Source organism: Ilyonectria robusta, assembly GCF_021365365.1.
Source record: "Ilyonectria robusta strain PMI_751 chromosome Unknown BGZ61scaffold_25, whole genome shotgun sequence".
Lineage (NCBI taxonomy): Eukaryota > Fungi > Ascomycota > Sordariomycetes > Hypocreales > Nectriaceae > Ilyonectria > Ilyonectria robusta.
Window position 1 is genome coordinate 159317 of NW_025764459.1, and position 16250 is coordinate 175566.

Below are 16250 nucleotides of genomic sequence, written 5' to 3' on the forward strand. Positions count from 1 at the left end.
TTGCAAGACAGTCAGGGTTACGTCGCGGAGGCACAGGGGTGACAGTTAGGTTCACACCGGGATCACGGGGCAGCCAAGGAAGAGGCCTGGAGCACGAGACTGAAGGAAGCTTGATTTTTTTGAGCGGCCTGTGCCATGGAGATCCATTCTTATAAGCTTTGAGGTGTTGATATAACAAATCTAGACTAGGTAACACACTTAGATTTTCTTGCCATGGAAATCCTCACAAGCTATCATAGTGCACTATGGCACTCCGGCAGCTGACCTTCTTAATACTAGATTAAGGCGCTTTCTTAAGGCGAGAGAAAAGCCACCAGCAGGCTTAAGCACCGCTTGCGTTGCAGGAGCCCTGCTGATAGAGACAAGGCCGCGCCCCACCCATAGGCGTCCCAAGAGATTCTGTCGCAGGCTCTTCATCTTAGTCAATTCCGCGTACCTTCGAATCTCATGAGAAAGATCAACCTTGTTCACCTCCTGCAGAAACCTTCTCTCATTTGGAGAGCGAAGAATGCCGTCGTGGATCTTCAAAGCGACGAGGCATATATAAATGCGGTCGTTCTGAATTGCCCTGACGTTCTCAAGAGCAATATCTCCAAGTGTTATCGGCTCTCCAAATCCAACCCTCCACGCTGCATGTTGCAAGGCAGTCTTTTGCCTTACATCCCGCGAGATACTTTTGATAGTTTTTCCGTGCTCCGTACTGAAACAAGGGTCCCAGTAGAACCGTCAAGCACATACACCGAGAATCTTTCATCTTCCAACAACTTTTTGATAAAAGAGACTGTACTTCTCTTCTTATCACTGACGATGAATTCAATAAAAGGAACCATCGTCAAGTGCCAAAAGTTCGTGGCACGCTCGCCAACGGTCTCCCCAAACTCATTGAGCCCGGGCAAACCGTTAGTTGACAAATACCGTATTTGTGAAGATCAAGCATGGCTTGAAAATAATCACCTGCGGAGCCTATACAGTGTCACAACTATCATCAGACTCTAGGATCATGTTTGCTTTTTGTGCCCTCATAACAGGCCGCAGGCTCGAGCCCCTGAGGGCTCGGATCCCGGACTTAGGTCACGAGAGCGTCTTTTCCTTCATGTATATAAGGGCTGCTTTAGGCCCTTCAAATAGCTAGAAATCAAGAGCTTCTATTCACATCACAGTGCACCGTTCCTATCCGATGCAACATACAGTCTTCCCTGGGGCGTCAGAAAACGGGGCGGCAACCTCGACATTTCCTTCTTTCCAGTCTCTGCTTTGGCGCATGTATTGTGCGTTGAGTGAAAGAAGTTCGTCCCAGGTCTCCGCTTCGTTCCACCGAGACCTTGCTTCATCCAATTTTTATTTTTTTTACCCAATAGGATCGGCGTTATCGCTCAAAACTTCCGGAGATTGATCCAGTGTAATTATATGGCTGGATAGCGTCCAAATAGCGCCTGTATTGCTCGTTTCGAATTGTAGCCAATTTCCACCCTTTCTCGAAGAGTTGTGGGTCTTTTTGATAACCCTATCCCAGTAGCCAGTTAAGGCCTTCGTTATTTCGCTGATTCGGCCTCACTTCCACACCGTAACCTGTAACGTCGATTTATCGTACTGTATCTAAAACGAAGTTTCTAGACCGTGGCGCAGATATCCACCGCCATAATTGCACCAAGTCTGGAAATTCCTCAACGAGCCAACGTGGCCCTTCCTCAAATCCCTGTGAGTGCCACATTGGCCATGAGGGGAGGAAACAATGCATGAGCTCCTCGGCTTTCCGGACCCGACTTATGGACGGAAACGGATTATCCAAACAACCAATGACGTTGCCTTTGAGCGCTTCGACTTCCGCAAAGACCAACGCGTCATTGGTTCGGCCACAGCCAATAGTTTGGAGCAAATATCGTGGAAAGAAATCATGTGGAGTGTACTTAATGCGAAACGATCTGGTATCTCCATCCCAGGCTTCTGCTGTGATGAAGCATATCCGTACAGCTCGATCATTAATCGAAAACCAGTCGACCATCGTCGCGTGCTTCTCGGGAGCCAAAAGGAGAGGACCAGAGGCGAGGAGGGGTTCGTCTTTTTGTTCTAGACTTGAAAGTTTCGACGGTACATAGCTTGCAGGTTACCATGCTCCCCGTTCTGATCCTCCTGCATTATCTCCCTTATCACATCTTTCTCTGCCGACTCTACTTCCATTTGGTGTCGTTCCTCAGTGTTTTCGAATAGCGGGCATTTGCTGACTTGATAGCCGCTGGTCTTATCATAGAAGTGGCTGTAATCGCAGTTCTCCGGACAGACATAACATTGCACGTTACGGCACTCCTGGACAGAGCAAGTCATCTTGTTACATCCCCCCTCCTTAACAAAAGGGGTTCCGCCTGGGCCCATGGTATGTCAGCCATGGATGTGTCAGAGAGAGGGAGTATACTCACATTTGTTGCACGTTCGGATGAGTGCCCTTGATTTTGCCTCCTGGATTCGCTGCAAGCTCGTGGGTCTTCCCTGGGCCCGGGCGATGCTGATACAGCTCCGGGGCTTATGGCTCTTGTTGTGACAAATCCGGCAGCTGATAATTCCGCACTCGGGATGCTGGCAATGGAACTCCTCAGCCGATTCGATAGGTGGATAGATGGCGGCGAAATCACAAAATGGACAATGACTTAGAGGCTCAATGTCAGAACTGGCGAGGATTTCTCTGAACTCATATCGGTCTAACGCTCGCGAGAGGTTGGAATCAAGGAACTTGCGGCGTTCTTCTTGTGGGAATCCAGCGCCGCAGGGTTGCATGGACATGCAGCGAATATCGTACTGTGCTTTCCCAATGATTTCTTCGGCATTGCGACGAGCACAATCCACACAGAACCACTCAACGGAGTCAGTTAACGCGTCAAAGAGCATGAAGAATACCACCAAGCATAACTCACATGGCTGTGCTCTGCGTTGCAGTGTATCATACCCGATCGGGAAAAGTTCTCGCAACAGCATTCGCACTCGGTCGAGTTTTCGTCGGTTTGAGTGCCGGGACGGATCCGCTGTCCGGACCCTTTGGTGACCAGGCCCGCAATTCTGTTCCGCAGCCGCCCCCTTCGTTCTTCTCTCAGAGCTTGAACTTTCACGTCCATCTCTCTCCTGGTGGCAGCGTTGACCTTCGAATTCATCAGGCGATCGCCCAGTTCTTTTTTTTACTGGTGCTGGCGGAGTATTCCCCACCCTCCATGGCGGATTGTCAACGTCCCAATAGTCGACCATGTCGCTCAGCTCGAGGTACGATTTCCTGAGATCGTAGTTGTTTGCATCTAGCACTTTCCGGATTTGGACGGAAGGCACGAAATGGAATTCGAGGGTGACCAAGCCCTTTCTGGTGCGAGGTTAGTGCTCACTGCTGCATGAATAGAGACTTGTGGCTTTCTGAGAAAGCTTCTTCGTAAATCCAAGATGCTCACATGAACTTTTGTTCAACTCTTGTCGAGATATGCATGTCCTGGCCCTTGTATTTCCGTTTGGTACCCATTTTCAATGGCGTTGTAAGCTGGAAAAATTGTCGATAATTTATTTTGATTGAAGATCACAAAGTGGTAGTAGAGTGATGTGAGAGGAAAGTCTTAAGATTTTAGAGACTGTACCAACAGACGTTATTTATAAGGTATCTTTCATCCTGGTTGAGCCTTTGGATGATACCAGGTGGCACCAAGACGAGGCATAATCCTGAGTACCACACCCTTCTGAGACTTGCCCTAGACTCATGCGGAAGGTGTCAAATCCAAGCGCGAGGCATACACATTCCTGCAGTCTCACGGGGTAATGTGGTCCCCGAAGTATGGTCACAAGACCCGGCCGTTCCCAGACAGAACCTGGTCTCACGGCTCGAGCGGATGCTGGATTGCGTTCATAACACCAGTATCGACGACTTCTGAGAAGAATAAAGCTAGTACTTTAGAAAGATGAGAGACCCTTGGAGATTCGTATCGCCACAATCCACGCTATTCACTCATACGATGGCCTACGCCTTTCGGTCTTCACCAAATGGGGAGTTACTACCTTAATGTTACTCGAGGTGGGATCTAATTTCAATGCCGGATCCTGGAGTAGGACCAACGCCCCCTCTTTCGCCTGGATGCCTCACAGCTTCGTGTCAGGGAACGATTCCTACCCAACGCTTAGCTCCGTCCGTGGCGGACAGTTCCGGCACCGACAAGTGTCCAAAGAGGGAAGTGTCTTATCATAAACAAAGAATCAATGCTGTAGACTAGGATTTGACAAGCTTTTACGAAGCCATGCATCAATAATTACAAGACCTCACACACCAGAACGCTTGGCAAATGTCACAGGACCGAGGTGCGGCCCAGGCTCTCTTCCGCCCTGTCCTCTAATCATCTCATTGCCCCACCTTGTATCCAGCTTTTTCCCTCCTCCGGCCACAATGACTTCAAGGGTGTGATTAATTCGCAGAAGATCTTTACGTGCCATGAAAGTCCGGACGTTGTGAATAAAATCGGGCATTGAAAGTACTCCATCGGCTGCCTCCCTTGACTAGGCGTGCTTTCCCGTTGACGCTATCAAGTATACCTAACTCTTCCACCGCGCCCCACACGTGTGTATCCACCCTGCCTTATTTGGCTCAAGATGTCTTGAAACTCAAACCAGTGAGGAAGATGTAAAGTAATCCCTTGAGGAGGCCTCGAGTCCAAGCTCGGGTAGTCACGAGGAGTGAGAAAGCCTTCTTCGGGGGCCTAAGACACAACAGGGGACCTTGATCGCTTATTAAATCGCCTTAGGCCAAGTCCATTCTTTACCTCCTCTACATCTTTGGCCAGGTCCATACTTTACCTACTTTACACCTCCCCCTTCTATCCGAGATAGCGCGCCACCACGACAATACCCTCTTCATCGAATCCGATATGACCAACCACCACCAAGGTTTTACTCCTGAAGAGGTCTTCAGCTTGACTAGTCACCAACGGCAAGACATCATTGCCGAGAAGCTCTCATGGCTGATACGCGACGAATATCTGGAGGACATCACCCAGCACAGGCGGCGTATGGAGGCATGTTTGAGCATCAAGGGCATTTCCATCATCACTTCCACTGATCGTTACTAGAATGAAACTCTGCCCAATACTTCTCTCATTAACACACAGCCCGACATCCAATGGTTCATGAGGCCGTACCTCATCGACTTCCTCGTTGAGGCCCATGCTGCCTTCTCTCTCCTCCCCGAGACGCTCTTTCTCGCAGTCAATCTCCTTGACCGGTACTGCTCGAAGCGACTGGTGTACAAGCAGCACTACCAGCTGGTCGGATGCGCCGCCCTCCTCATTTCCGCCAAGTACAGCGATAAGAAGTCCCACGTTCGTAAAATCCATAAGCTCATTACCATGTGCTGCGGACTGTACAACGTCAGCATGTTTATCCAGATGGAGCTACATGTTCTCGATACCCTTGAGTGGGTCATTGGGCACCCGACTGCCGACTCCTTCTCGCAACTGTTGGTGGAGGAAGAGGGAGAGGACCAGAAGGTTGAACACATGGCGGCCTATCTACGCGAGATCGCCCTCTACCACCGCGATTTTGTTTCAACAAAGCCTTCCATTATGGCCGAACCTCCCTCGCCCTTGCACGAGCTATCCTTGGCCGAGCCGAAGTCAGCGACGGAGAACGGGATCACACCGATACAGGACCCTCTCGGGCCACCTTCACAACCCTTCGCCCACTCTGGCCCGCAAATACTCGACCCGCAACTTTTCTCGGGTTCACAGAAGCTTGCCAAGTTCGTGGCTGAGCAAGCTGCCATCGCCTATCGAGCTATGAATCCTACCATGCCTCATATCGAGCACACCGACAAGTACGCAAGCGACCTCAACAGTCCGCCCCAAGAGGACCACATGGAAGCCCGAGGCTATGTTGGATACCCCACTCCCCCTTAACACACGGCGAAACAGCTCGTTCAGTATAAGACAAAAATGGCGTAGGGACTCATATGGCGTGCACTCATGATAATATTAGATGTCAAATTTAAGTCATAAAATACAGCTGCCATCTTTCAAACTATTCCGCTTGTTTTCATTGCATGTGATATTAACCCATTTCGTTACTCAGTTCAAGTCAAAGCCAATAGTGAGCACTCATTCGAGTCGAAACCAAGCTCCCACGGCTTTATTCAGCAAGATACGCGGAACACTACGCATAAACAACGCAAATTTGGGGAGCTGGCCTCAAGGGTTCGCGAGGATACGGAGGATGGCTTCCACGCCTCAACCTGCCATACCACCAAGTTCTCGTTGCTCGAGCTCGCAAGGCGTTCTTTTCATCTCATCGCACCATGCTCCCTGCTTTAGCAGCCATGCAGGGGTCCCCATTAGGCATCATTAGTTCTTGGGGATTTCGGTCAAACGATTGGTCCTCTTGATCGTAAACTTCCTTGTCAACATTTGCCGCAGAGCGAACGAATTTGGCAGTAATTTTAACACGCGGACATATCAATAGCCGCATCGGAGCATGCATCACCCCAATCGGAGAACTCATGTGGAGCATAAGATGCCTCGTGTTCGACAATTTGGCTAAATGAGAGCTGAATCTAGGGAAATTATCGATACCAATACACCAAGCACCGAGGGACAATGCTCGTATGCGTTACGAAGATGAGTGCCCTGTACAGGACTGAACCAACGGAGTAGGTTCAGGTGTAGATGACACACCATGATGTGTTTGCGAATACGCCTCCATGATCCCCTTTTCTCCGCGTAGGGACCCCGCATGGCGTTAAGGGGTAGGTGGATAGCAGAAGCTGGAAAATTGGCGAGGTTTTTCAACTTCAGGCATCCAGCGTCCGGCAAGAGGAGTGGCGGAGGCAACCACCAGAATACGGAGAGGCGGGCGTGGGGTGCAAGGCAGACTGCGCATGGGGAGGAAAGAAGGCTTGAGACATGGGCCATAGGCCATGCCAAGCGCTGGATATGCCCTCGGTCTCCCGCGTCCCGGTGGCTGTTTCCTTGGCACTCCAGTGCTGGTCTTCCCTTTGCCTACTTCTGTACTGTTGGGAATATTTAATCTACAGCCTCTTCCCCCTCACCTACGGTCTACTCCCCATCTATCTCCAAGTCCATTACCAGTTCAGCTCTTAATAGCCTCGGGTTGCTTTTGCTCTTTTAACTTGTTCTTATAGATACCACCGCCTCTGCACTTCAACTCCACTATCAACCAACTTTGACCTCTCTCACAATGTCCATGTTCATGACACAACCCGCCTGCGGCTACACGGCAGCTCCTCCTACTCCTCCAAAACAGTACCCGCGTACCAGCAGCACCTTCAGCGCCTCTGCCAATCCCGATGAGGACTGGACCAAGATTTCTGACCTTGCCGAGCGTCGACGGGTACAGAACCGCATTGCTCAGCGCAACTACCGTATGTTGCTCCGCTTAACCTCGGGAGCCTAAACTTCACAGGACTTGACCCCCGGAGTTCCTCCAAGCCTGTTTCTCAGCAAAACTGACATGAATACCCTCCCTAGGCAAGAAGCTCAAGCTACGTCTCGAGGACCTCGAACGCCGTGCTGGCTCTTCTGATGATGTCGAGTCCGATAAGCAGCTCCAGAAGACCACCAAGTCGAAGCGATCTCCCTCCTCCTCCAAGTCCCGAAAGTCGCAGCCCACGACCCCCGCCAAGTCTTTCACCTCTCACGGCCAGTTCACTCCTCCCATGGAGCCGACGGACGCGTTCTTGACCCCTGGCACCTACGGTGACCGGGCCTGCTCCGGCAGCCCTTCCAAGTTCATTTGGTCGACTTACCCGACTCCCTACGGCTCCGCTCAGCCCTACCCGATAATGACCACCGCTGACGCCTACCCCAACTACCTGGCGGCTTCCACCGTCCCCATGACGCTTCCATCAATGACGCATTTCAGCGACGCAATCAAGTGGGAGTCGTACCCGGCCGGTGACGGACTGACTCCTTACATGACTTATGGCGACATGCCTCCAATGGATTTCAACGTTCCCAGCCCCTATGACAAGCCCAACCCTCGCGTGAGTTACGCCAGTCAAACGACCCCTTAGGATAGCTCGAGATCCATGTTGCTGATGAAGTTTGCAGAGCCCCACCTCTTTCGACTACTCGGCCCACTGCTTAGAGGCCGGTTACGAGTATACTATCACGCCTCTGCCAACGCCCAACTCATCTGACCCGATTCAGCCCTAAGAGATAAAAGACTACGTTTGCGATTCTCACCTGAGTTCAGCCAAGAAGACGACAGGGATGAAATTATCGTTCGCCCAGGGCCACAGCATGGCCGAAAGCATTCAATGGAGTACGGTCAAATAAGGGAACGTGAATGGAGACTGCTGTAGGGGCAGAGAGGCGGCGGTCGTCTTTCTGTTGGGCGATATCTTCGACCATCGAAAGGAATTAGATGACGAAAGTGCAATATAATATATGGATCGCGAGCAATCCCGAGTCTTAAGTTGTTACGATGGCTGATTGTAAAACTGTGAGGCAGTGAGTTAACCAGAAAGAACCAAGATTTCGACCTTTCTCAGAGTGGCTGATGAGTCCCACCTGAACTCAAATACAGCAAGAATCAATAGTCGTGATGAAAAAAAAAATTCTTCATGACCCGCGGAGCTAAGAGTTCTCGTGGATGACTTCGTGGGAAGCGCACTGCAAAACTGCTAATGGCTGAAGGAGCTGCAGCGTCTTGGTTCGAGGATAGCAAGCTGCGGCGTAGCGGGCGTTGACTATACGGAATTGCGTTCACATTGCGTGTACGTATATACCCGGCTTTTGTGGGCGGAGCAAGGAGGACCAGAGTACATGCAGAATCGAGGTCGGCAGTTCAAAGCCCGAAAACCCCGGAGGTCTACGGAGAAGGATACACCGACCTTTTCATTGGACCATTGGCGGAAACTTGCCGTCCCCAATTTCAGTCAGAGCGACCGAAAGCGCCAGTGGAGACTCACTGCCCATGCCAGCTGGAGCGAAGAAGCAGCCTGAAGATGCAATTAACACATCCGTAAGCGCAGAAAATGAGCAAGGTTGGTGTCGACTCTCCTTCAGTCCTCTGTTTGGACTCAGATCTTAGCACACAATCCCGTCCCATGGATCCCCATCGCTTTCGGTTTTGTCCAAGCCGGGTCCCGAGCTCCCCTGCCCAACACCAGTACCGCGCTGTATGCTCACCTGTCTTTTCTGGTCTTCTACAGATTGCTCGCTGCCTCCAAAACCGACTCGCTTTTACTCGGTTCAAGACCCTACATGGTCGGAAGAGGCTACTTTGACTCGATCGAAGTGATGGTCAAGGAAATGGAACGACAACACGTCGTCGACCGCTACAAAGTCTCGAAGCTACGGGCCCTAGATGAATCATATCGCTGCGATGAGCCACAGCTTTGGTTTGAAGCACGACCGTCCTGTGATTTGCATCACTTCAATGAATCACCTCCCTCCGTGAACCCCCCAAGCGAAGTTGCTCCCGAACTGGCTCACTCACCGGAGGCCTCCTGGCAAAACCATTTTACGAACCCTACTGGCCCTGATGTCTGTCTCCTCCAGTTGCGCTGGCTGCCTCCCAGGCCCATGAAAACCGACCAAGGAGACAAAGGACCGACTACTCGACAAGACAACACCAACGTCGTTCAGTTGTCTGAGCACGCCTAGTAGCTACAAAGTGTCTAAGTGAAATGAAAACCCAACGCCTGTGCAGCGCATGCAAAAACATCAACCAGCCTGAAGTTAGCTCTGACAGAGAAAATTCCTAGAGTCTCCACCCCCTTCTTTGTTCCTGCCGAGCTGGGCATGCACTATGTACAGTACCCTGTCAATTAGTCAATTCAGCGTTGGTCGATTACCTTCTTTCCCAAACTCTGCTTAGCAGGCTTTCGTCTGGTGTGGTGAAGACAGCAAGCCAAAATGCTCCGTGCCATGTTGCGGACCCGGGTCAGGAAGAAGTGTACTCGTGGGCGGCGAACAAGTTTGATGCGGAGAGGCTGTGGAAGCTGAGTGTTGTACTTCAGCTTCCCTAGCCCGTCCGGAAGCACGGAGCATCTCAGAGGCTGGTATGGTACAACTTCCTTTGGGTCACTCGAACGCGGGTTACACGCCACTTACGGATGGCTGTGTGGGAATCAGATGAGAATGCTACATCCAATCATTTCTTCAGCCGGCGTAGAGGGCCTTTGTTCGTGACCGTGTTGCAGCATTTAGCCAAGTTGGTTTGGCATTTGTTGGGCCCGACCATGGCCTCTGAGGCTAATTAGGAACGGCTGCGCAATGTTCCGTTCATATGGCATAGTTGGCCAATATCCGGTTGCGCCAGTGGACAGGTCCAGCCTCGTCAAAATTGTAGATGTCCGACACTGGGATGCCATATTTGGCCATTGTGTTCTGCACGAGTGCAAGCCAGCTACGAATGACCTCTGCATCTTAGCATTTGACTCTTTGCAATCATATCTCCTAGAAGAACGCGTCTTTAGCTCTGGTTGTCACTTGACAAAGTTGGAAGCCCGGCGCTTGCCGACGGACGGTGCGTCGCGTTCGGCGAGGAGTTTATTGGCCATATCTTCCACACCGCGCAAGCCGGGGACGAAATGCTCGCGAATCCAGGTCGAGGACGTAATGGACAATTACCGATTCCTCCAGCTCAGTTAATTTTCGTGATTTGTGTATGCTATCGCGCGTGATGGTTTACCAAGTTCGCGGCAATCGAGGGTTGCATGACTGACGTTGTAGATTCTGGCTGCAGCTCGGACGCTAAGTGATTCATCTTATTTGACAGCCCTCAACAGCTAGGATCAATTGAGCCTCTTTATTATTTGAGGTCATGTTTGTGGTTGGAGGAAAATGCGCTTGAATATTGAATTTTGGAGCATTGGAACCACGGAGATCTCGTAGTCTGAACGCATCGAGTCTTGCAAGGCTGATTTTCGGGGTTCGAACGTCTTTTTTGGTTGCGATATGATGATTGAGAACCATTAACGAGCTCTTCATCGGTTTGAGGGCTGGCAGATGGCGCGATGTCCGGCAATCGGCTCATTAGGCCCCACATCTGGGCCTAAGACAGCATTAGAGACAGTAGAGATAGTAACATCATGTGCTTGCCTGATGCTTCTGCAGATGTACTTTCACCTCCTTTCGCGTAATGGGTTCTAAGCAGACATCGCATTGGAAAGCCTCTAGAGTCATGTTGTAGAGGCGCTAAAGAATGGAAGTTTGAAGGCTTGATCGACACGTTTGCTTTTACCCCGCCAATGCAGTGTTTTGAATCCTGACGGTGAAACCTATTACGCAATCGCAGACAACGCGCTAAAAAAAATCCGCTTTGTCGAAGAACCCAGTGTGGACACGAATGAACTTTGACAAGTACGGATACCTTGATCACCATGCCGTGGACGATCTGCGTCGTAGACAATGGCCCTTTCTTTGGAGAGCAAGTTCCATGCATTGGGTATAAAATATGTCAGGACCCGATGATGGCGGCCAGGCGGAAATGTCAAGATGAGTCGCAATGATCGCAACGATTGGGCAACATTGGAGCCCTGCGGACACAGCGACATTGTTGCTTGCGGGACATGTGGATGGTGTCCATGTGAAAGGCCCGTTTTCAAATTTTGTGCACGGCTGCCTAAACTCATGAGTCATCCCATCCCGCACGCGGCCCGGCCCGGTGGTAGGGATTCGGCCGCAGTGCGCCCCCTAGTGAAAGGTTAGGATTGGGAGGCTGATGGTTAGGACGAATTGAAGAAGTGGACAATAATATGGCCTCCGAAGACGTGTTCGCCTGCGGGAGTTGAGTTGACCATGTGTCAGTGTCTTTTCCCAGGTAATTAGGTGAGCCTGCTGCAGCATCGTCTCAACTGGTGGGAGAAAGTCACTCTGATAGTTACTGTTTGCATCCTTCACCCACGCCGTGTCGTGCGGTTGCAAGGCTCCGACCTCCCAGTTCGATCACGACAGGGACTCCACCTGTTGTTTTTGATACCTTCCCGTTGGTCTTTACCATTTCCGGGAGTGTGGGGTAATTACTCGTAATTCTTCCCATAGAGTGCGCGCATTCAATTGCTGTCACTAGATTGTCTGTGGCAGACATAGATTTTCTTCAGTGATACTGTCGCCTTGCCATCTTTGCGCTCGTCCAGTCTAGACACGCCCTGATCATCAGCGGACTCTCCCCTAGCTGACAGCGAGCCGGCCGAGAGATCTCAGGGCCAAGGGCCCTTGGTGTCAACTTTAAGGTGGCAGCTCTCGCACCTGGGAATGTCGCTGTAGCCATAGTCGAGATTCATGTTGGCGCAGCCGCAGCATATTTCGCCCTTCTTGCGGTTCTTGCCGCACACCACTCAGTTGGGACACGAAACCGATTCCTTAGAGTCTTGGATAGCCTTGGCCGCGTCGTTATTTAAATACATCGGCGAGATGACGTTGGAGTCGGAGCGATAATCCCAGGCTCTGTTTTCGTCCATGGAAGGCTGGTTACCATCACAAGAGCTGTCATCTCCATTCCCTTGTTGCCAAATGTCAGAGTGTTCCTTACAGGCGGGCAGAAGGTGTGGGACTTCACTAGAAGGTTGTAATACTTACGCTGTCACTGACAATGCAGGGACGAACGCATTTTTCCTCCTATCCACAGGTTTGGCTGTTGGGCAGAGGTTAGCTAATGATTAACCATCTCTGCCTGCAAGTCGGGACTCTGAGATACTTACTCGTCGTCCATTTCACGGTATTCCGAGCGCTCTTCCGAGATGCGAGTTATCACAATGACCTTTTAGTATATTTCAACCAGCCACTCGGATGAAGGGATGGATGAAGGGGCCTACGTGACGGCAGTGCTCACGCACGTCGCAGAAGCAGGGTCTGGAGACGGGAAGAAGCTCCCGTCGTGAACGTTCTGTATCGCATCGACACCTGTTCCAGTCAGCCAATATTCTGTAAAACATGATAGCTTAACAGAGCACGTACATCGATAATGGGAACCTGGAAGAGGCGAAGGTCTCTGAAGAAGCCTAGGTCGACCATGAGACCGAATTTGAAGGAAGTGCTCAGTGCATACCTGCCAACGTCGTCCCTGGAGTTACAAATAACGTTGCCGTTGTCCATGGAAACCTTGTTGTCGTCACGCTCGGGGTTCTTGGTGTCTAGATTATCCTTTGGGTTAGGCGGGAAGTTTATGTCGAAGTCTCCGAAGTCCGACATTACGCGGGTCCTGAGCTTACCGTCAAAGTAGGGCGCGCTGTGGCTGCTGGCACCCCCATCGGTGTCGTTGAAGGATGCGAGCATGTAGTCAGCTTTCACGTACCGCTGGAAAGTCATCCAAGTGTTGCCCGATGGGTTCAGTGTGAGCCCCTTGAGTTTGGTGGGCTTGACTTTGGTGTAGGCTTGGTTGCCCTTGTCAGGGTTGTCAAGGTCAGTCTCGCCAACGCCTCCGATGGAAAGGGTCAGATCAGACTCTCCATCTACAGTGAGCCAGCCGTTGGCTTGCGCAACTTTGAACACGTTGTCCATTGAAGCCTGTGTTGTCCCATTGGATTTTATCCATGTTTGCACAAGAGCGAACAGGCCGCCTGTGTCATGGGGCTTGCGACTTACAATCATGGAGAAGCTGCAGATGAAGTCGGCTTTGAATTTACCCTTGACATAGGCTCCAAAGCCAAATTCGTAGTCTTCCCCCTCGAATTCACAATTTTCGACGGTGTCCCAGAAGAGGAGAGTGTCGACTTCCTCGTCAGGTTGTCTTTCGCCTTCGCTCTTGTGCGTCTCGGCATTTTTGTACATGTTTCGCCAATCAGCCCAGCGCTCGGCGAAGAATCGCTTTACGGCCCTGCGGCACAAAGAATTACCTAACTGAATGCCCGGAGAGTCGAAAGCGGCGTTCCAGTCGCCTCCGACGCCGGAGTAGTCGATGCGGAACTTGGTATTTCCAGTATCCCGTCGTGTGTGGTTCAGGTTCATGCCGAAGGTGAAGTCAAAAGCCTTTGGCATAACAGCTCTGGGCGGGTGGACAGGTGACAAGCTTTGATTTGCAAAGACTTTAGTAAAAGCAGAAGAGGCGGAGGCCGATGGAGAGTGGCCAACCTTCGGATTCTTTCAGGAGATGGCTCGGGCCAAGGAGTTGGGAGCGCACTGTGCAAGTATTTGTCAGCAAGATTGACCAGGAAACGGAGTTCGAGGTGTTCAATTGACATTATCGGGCATCTCAACAATGATGCCCTTGACACCTCGCTCCATGACCCAGAAGCGGCCCTCGACGTCCTTGTTCAGACACACAACTCTGGTTGTCTGGGTCTCGTGCTTGGGCTGGTCAAGCACGTTCGGAAGGCAGTCAAGGAAGACCAGGGGCTCAGGCTCGTCCTCGCGCTTCTTGAGCGACAAAACCGCGTGCGAGTCGCCGGTGCCGAGGACCCTGGTTGGGATCGATCTCACTGGCTTTGGCAATGCTGCCAAAGTGGATGAGAGCATAGTTGGTTTCCACACCCTCAGGGGCGAGCATTTCAGCGGGGAGGAACCCTTCGAGCTCGACCAGCGAGAGAGGAGCTCTGGTGTCTCCATTATGCTCGCCCTTGGGTATAGCCCTCAGAGCTTCGAGATTGCGGGTGTCGAGATCGATAGCCGAGATCATCGGACCATGGAGGCCCATTTTGCTCGCATAATCGATTTTCATTTGGAATGTCTTAGCATCATCGAAGCTAGAGATAGAAATTTAGCAAAGACGATGCATCTGTTTCGCCCATTCTTGAACTCATGAGATCCAGCTGTGGCCGTCGTAGACCACGTACGGTATCGGGCAGCGGCAGCCTCGTCAAAATACCGGTAGGGAGTTCCGCCGGTTTTGTCCAGTATTTCCATGATCTCTATTGGCCAGAAAGTGGTAAGAGATACGGTTCCTTTTGTCAATTGGAGTGGTTCCATGCTTGTGTACCGGCATATGAGAGAATTTCAGCCTTGTTAGAGCAGCGACCGGGTTAGCCAGGGCCCTTGAAGCCACAGCCGGCCTTCCACCATGAAGATTCGAGCTCAAAGGATCAGCCATAGAAGCCCAAGCCGAGTAGGATGCTGCAAGGCTCAACGCCACCGCGCCAGAACTGCAAGGGGTTCGTGTGTCAGTCAAAGGTGCCAGATAGATGTCAAGTGTTCCAGTGACAGTTACCAGGTCTAAGGCGTAGTCGATTTCGGTCAGGTTGGTATGCGACAATACCTAGTTTTTGATATGGTTGTCCCTGTCTCAGACGCCGTGCAAGTCGTAGGACATGAGGCTAATCCAATCGACATGGGCCTCGATGCCCTTGAAATCGAAATGGCGAAGATACCAGTATGAAGAGGGCGCAGTAAAGGTGACAACGTAGTCGCGGCCGCTCGCCTTAATGGCCTCCCGCAGCTCTTTCCTGAGAGCCACGTAGTTCTTACCATACCCGTCTTAGCCGCCGCGGTCGTCAGCGCTGGGACATTCCAGTCTGTGATAATGTCAGTAATCTTTCTGCACGAGATACTCGTAGGCTTAATTCGATCTCCGGAGACGCCACTCTTTTTGCGCACGGCTAGAGTGAAAAGACCTGAGACAAGACCGCCAGGGGCAGGATATGAGCAGCCCGAAAATGCAACACTCGCCGAAATCTGGGAAGAACAATCAATTAGCATCAGATCCGAATCCACTATGGCATAATAATATATGAGACTTACCGACACCGTCGTAACCATACTAGGAAAGAAATCCCAAAAGGTTGCTGACCAAGGTGGCCCTGTTCTCCTTGGAGGCGAAAGAAGGGGAGATATCTTGCCAATGGCCGGAGTCGCTGAAGGTCCAACCACCGAGGGCAATGACAGTCTTGAGATCCGGGTTCCTGGCCTTGGCTTTCGATGGTCTTGTAAATGTTAGGGTCGATGGCTGATGATGATCAGGGGTTGGAATTGACGGAAAACCCAGGCGGACAAACTTTTCTCTCATATCCGTACTTTCTTATAGACCACTGTAGGCATCTTGATCACTTTCGCGTCCCGCCCGAACAAGTAGGGGCTTACCCGAGAGTGCGTAGGCTTGCTAACCTCGCTGTCTCATTTCTATGTCCACCAACAGCGGCCTGATAATCCTCGATTGACGCCCTACTCCCACTCTTAGAAACCTCGCCAGCTGATTTGGAGGTTACCTTGCATTTCTAGCGAGCTCGCCACGCGGCTTTGATCGGCTCCCTGATCCCCAGGTGAGGGATTGCTCAATAAAAACTGCATCGGCCATGCCAAAGGAATCGTCCCTGAATGATCTTTCTTTGTCCCACCGGGCGTGGCATG

At 51.3% G+C, this 16250-nt stretch overlaps 8 protein-coding genes across 8 annotated transcripts; 3 read left to right on the forward strand and 5 right to left on the reverse strand.

Annotated features, from left to right (window-relative positions):
* Positions 1-243: 243 nt before the first annotated feature.
* Positions 244-830, reverse strand: BGZ61DRAFT_483440 (uncharacterized protein; the record flags this gene model as incomplete). Its single annotated transcript, XM_046249501.1, has 2 exons — positions 244-700; positions 739-830. 2 exons carry the CDS (start codon positions 828-830, stop codon positions 244-246), a joined length of 549 nt encoding a protein of 182 aa, XP_046098321.1.
* Positions 831-2247: 1417 nt separating this feature from the next.
* On the reverse strand, positions 2248-2975 carry BGZ61DRAFT_286466 (uncharacterized protein; the record flags this gene model as incomplete). The annotated part of the gene is made up of 3 exons (XM_046238517.1): positions 2248-2360; positions 2415-2847; positions 2907-2975. Coding segments are annotated over 3 exons (615 nt in total), but the record flags the coding sequence as incomplete, so codon positions are not given.
* Positions 2976-4799: 1824 nt separating this feature from the next.
* BGZ61DRAFT_509392 (cyclin-like protein) lies at positions 4800-5906 on the forward strand (the record flags this gene model as incomplete). The annotated part of the gene is made up of 4 exons (XM_046251999.1): positions 4800-5027; positions 5082-5623; positions 5658-5730; positions 5763-5906. Exons 1-4 carry the CDS (start codon positions 4881-4883, stop codon positions 5904-5906), a joined length of 906 nt encoding a protein of 301 aa, XP_046098323.1. The 5' UTR covers positions 4800-4880.
* A 1294-nt stretch (positions 5907-7200) lies between these two features.
* Positions 7201-8177, forward strand: BGZ61DRAFT_364253 (uncharacterized protein; the record flags this gene model as incomplete). Its single annotated transcript, XM_046241504.1, has 3 exons — positions 7201-7384; positions 7491-8005; positions 8073-8177. 3 exons carry the CDS (start codon positions 7201-7203, stop codon positions 8175-8177), a joined length of 804 nt encoding a protein of 267 aa, XP_046098324.1.
* A 763-nt stretch (positions 8178-8940) lies between these two features.
* On the forward strand, positions 8941-10059 carry BGZ61DRAFT_557577 (uncharacterized protein; the record flags this gene model as incomplete). Its single annotated transcript, XM_046255690.1, has 2 exons — positions 8941-8988; positions 9033-10059. The coding sequence occupies 2 exons, from the start codon at positions 8941-8943 to the stop codon at positions 9630-9632; spliced, it is 648 nt and encodes a 215-aa protein (XP_046098325.1). The 3' UTR covers positions 9633-10059.
* Positions 9359-10059, reverse strand: BGZ61DRAFT_460633 (uncharacterized protein). Its single transcript, XM_046247049.1, has one exon. It carries the CDS (start codon positions 10017-10019, stop codon positions 9843-9845), a length of 177 nt encoding a protein of 58 aa, XP_046098326.1. The 5' UTR covers positions 10020-10059; the 3' UTR covers positions 9359-9842.
* A 2392-nt stretch (positions 10060-12451) lies between these two features.
* Positions 12452-13988, reverse strand: BGZ61DRAFT_460648 (uncharacterized protein). Its single transcript, XM_046247050.1, has 4 exons — positions 13557-13988; positions 12930-13478; positions 12552-12875; positions 12452-12474 (listed from the first exon to the last, which is right to left on the reverse strand). Exons 1-3 carry the CDS (start codon positions 13917-13919, stop codon positions 12801-12803), a joined length of 987 nt encoding a protein of 328 aa, XP_046098327.1. The 5' UTR covers positions 13920-13988; the 3' UTR covers positions 12452-12474; positions 12552-12800.
* A 66-nt stretch (positions 13989-14054) lies between these two features.
* On the reverse strand, positions 14055-14813 carry BGZ61DRAFT_537702 (uncharacterized protein; the record flags this gene model as incomplete). Its single annotated transcript, XM_046254567.1, has 4 exons — positions 14055-14090; positions 14151-14389; positions 14442-14653; positions 14707-14813. The coding sequence occupies 4 exons, from the start codon at positions 14811-14813 to the stop codon at positions 14055-14057; spliced, it is 594 nt and encodes a 197-aa protein (XP_046098328.1).
* Positions 14814-16250: the final 1437 nt, after the last annotated feature.

Bases quoted from the DNA above. Each gene is read 5' to 3' on its own strand.
- BGZ61DRAFT_460633 (XM_046247049.1), bottom strand. From the start codon at position 10,019: ATGCTCCGTGCTTCCGGACGGGCTAGGGAAGCTGAAGTACAACACTCA.
- BGZ61DRAFT_460648 (XM_046247050.1), bottom strand. From the start codon at position 13,919: ATGAACCTGAACCACACACGACGGGATACTGGAAATACCAAGTTCCGC. The intron at 13,479-13,556 runs GTAAGTCGCAAG...GGGACAACACAG, and splicing joins TCTGCAGCTTCTCCATGATT to GCTTCAATGGACAACGTGTT. The intron at 12,876-12,929 runs GTACGTGCTCTG...TGACTGGAACAG, and splicing joins TCCAGGTTCCCATTATCGAT to GTGTCGATGCGATACAGAAC.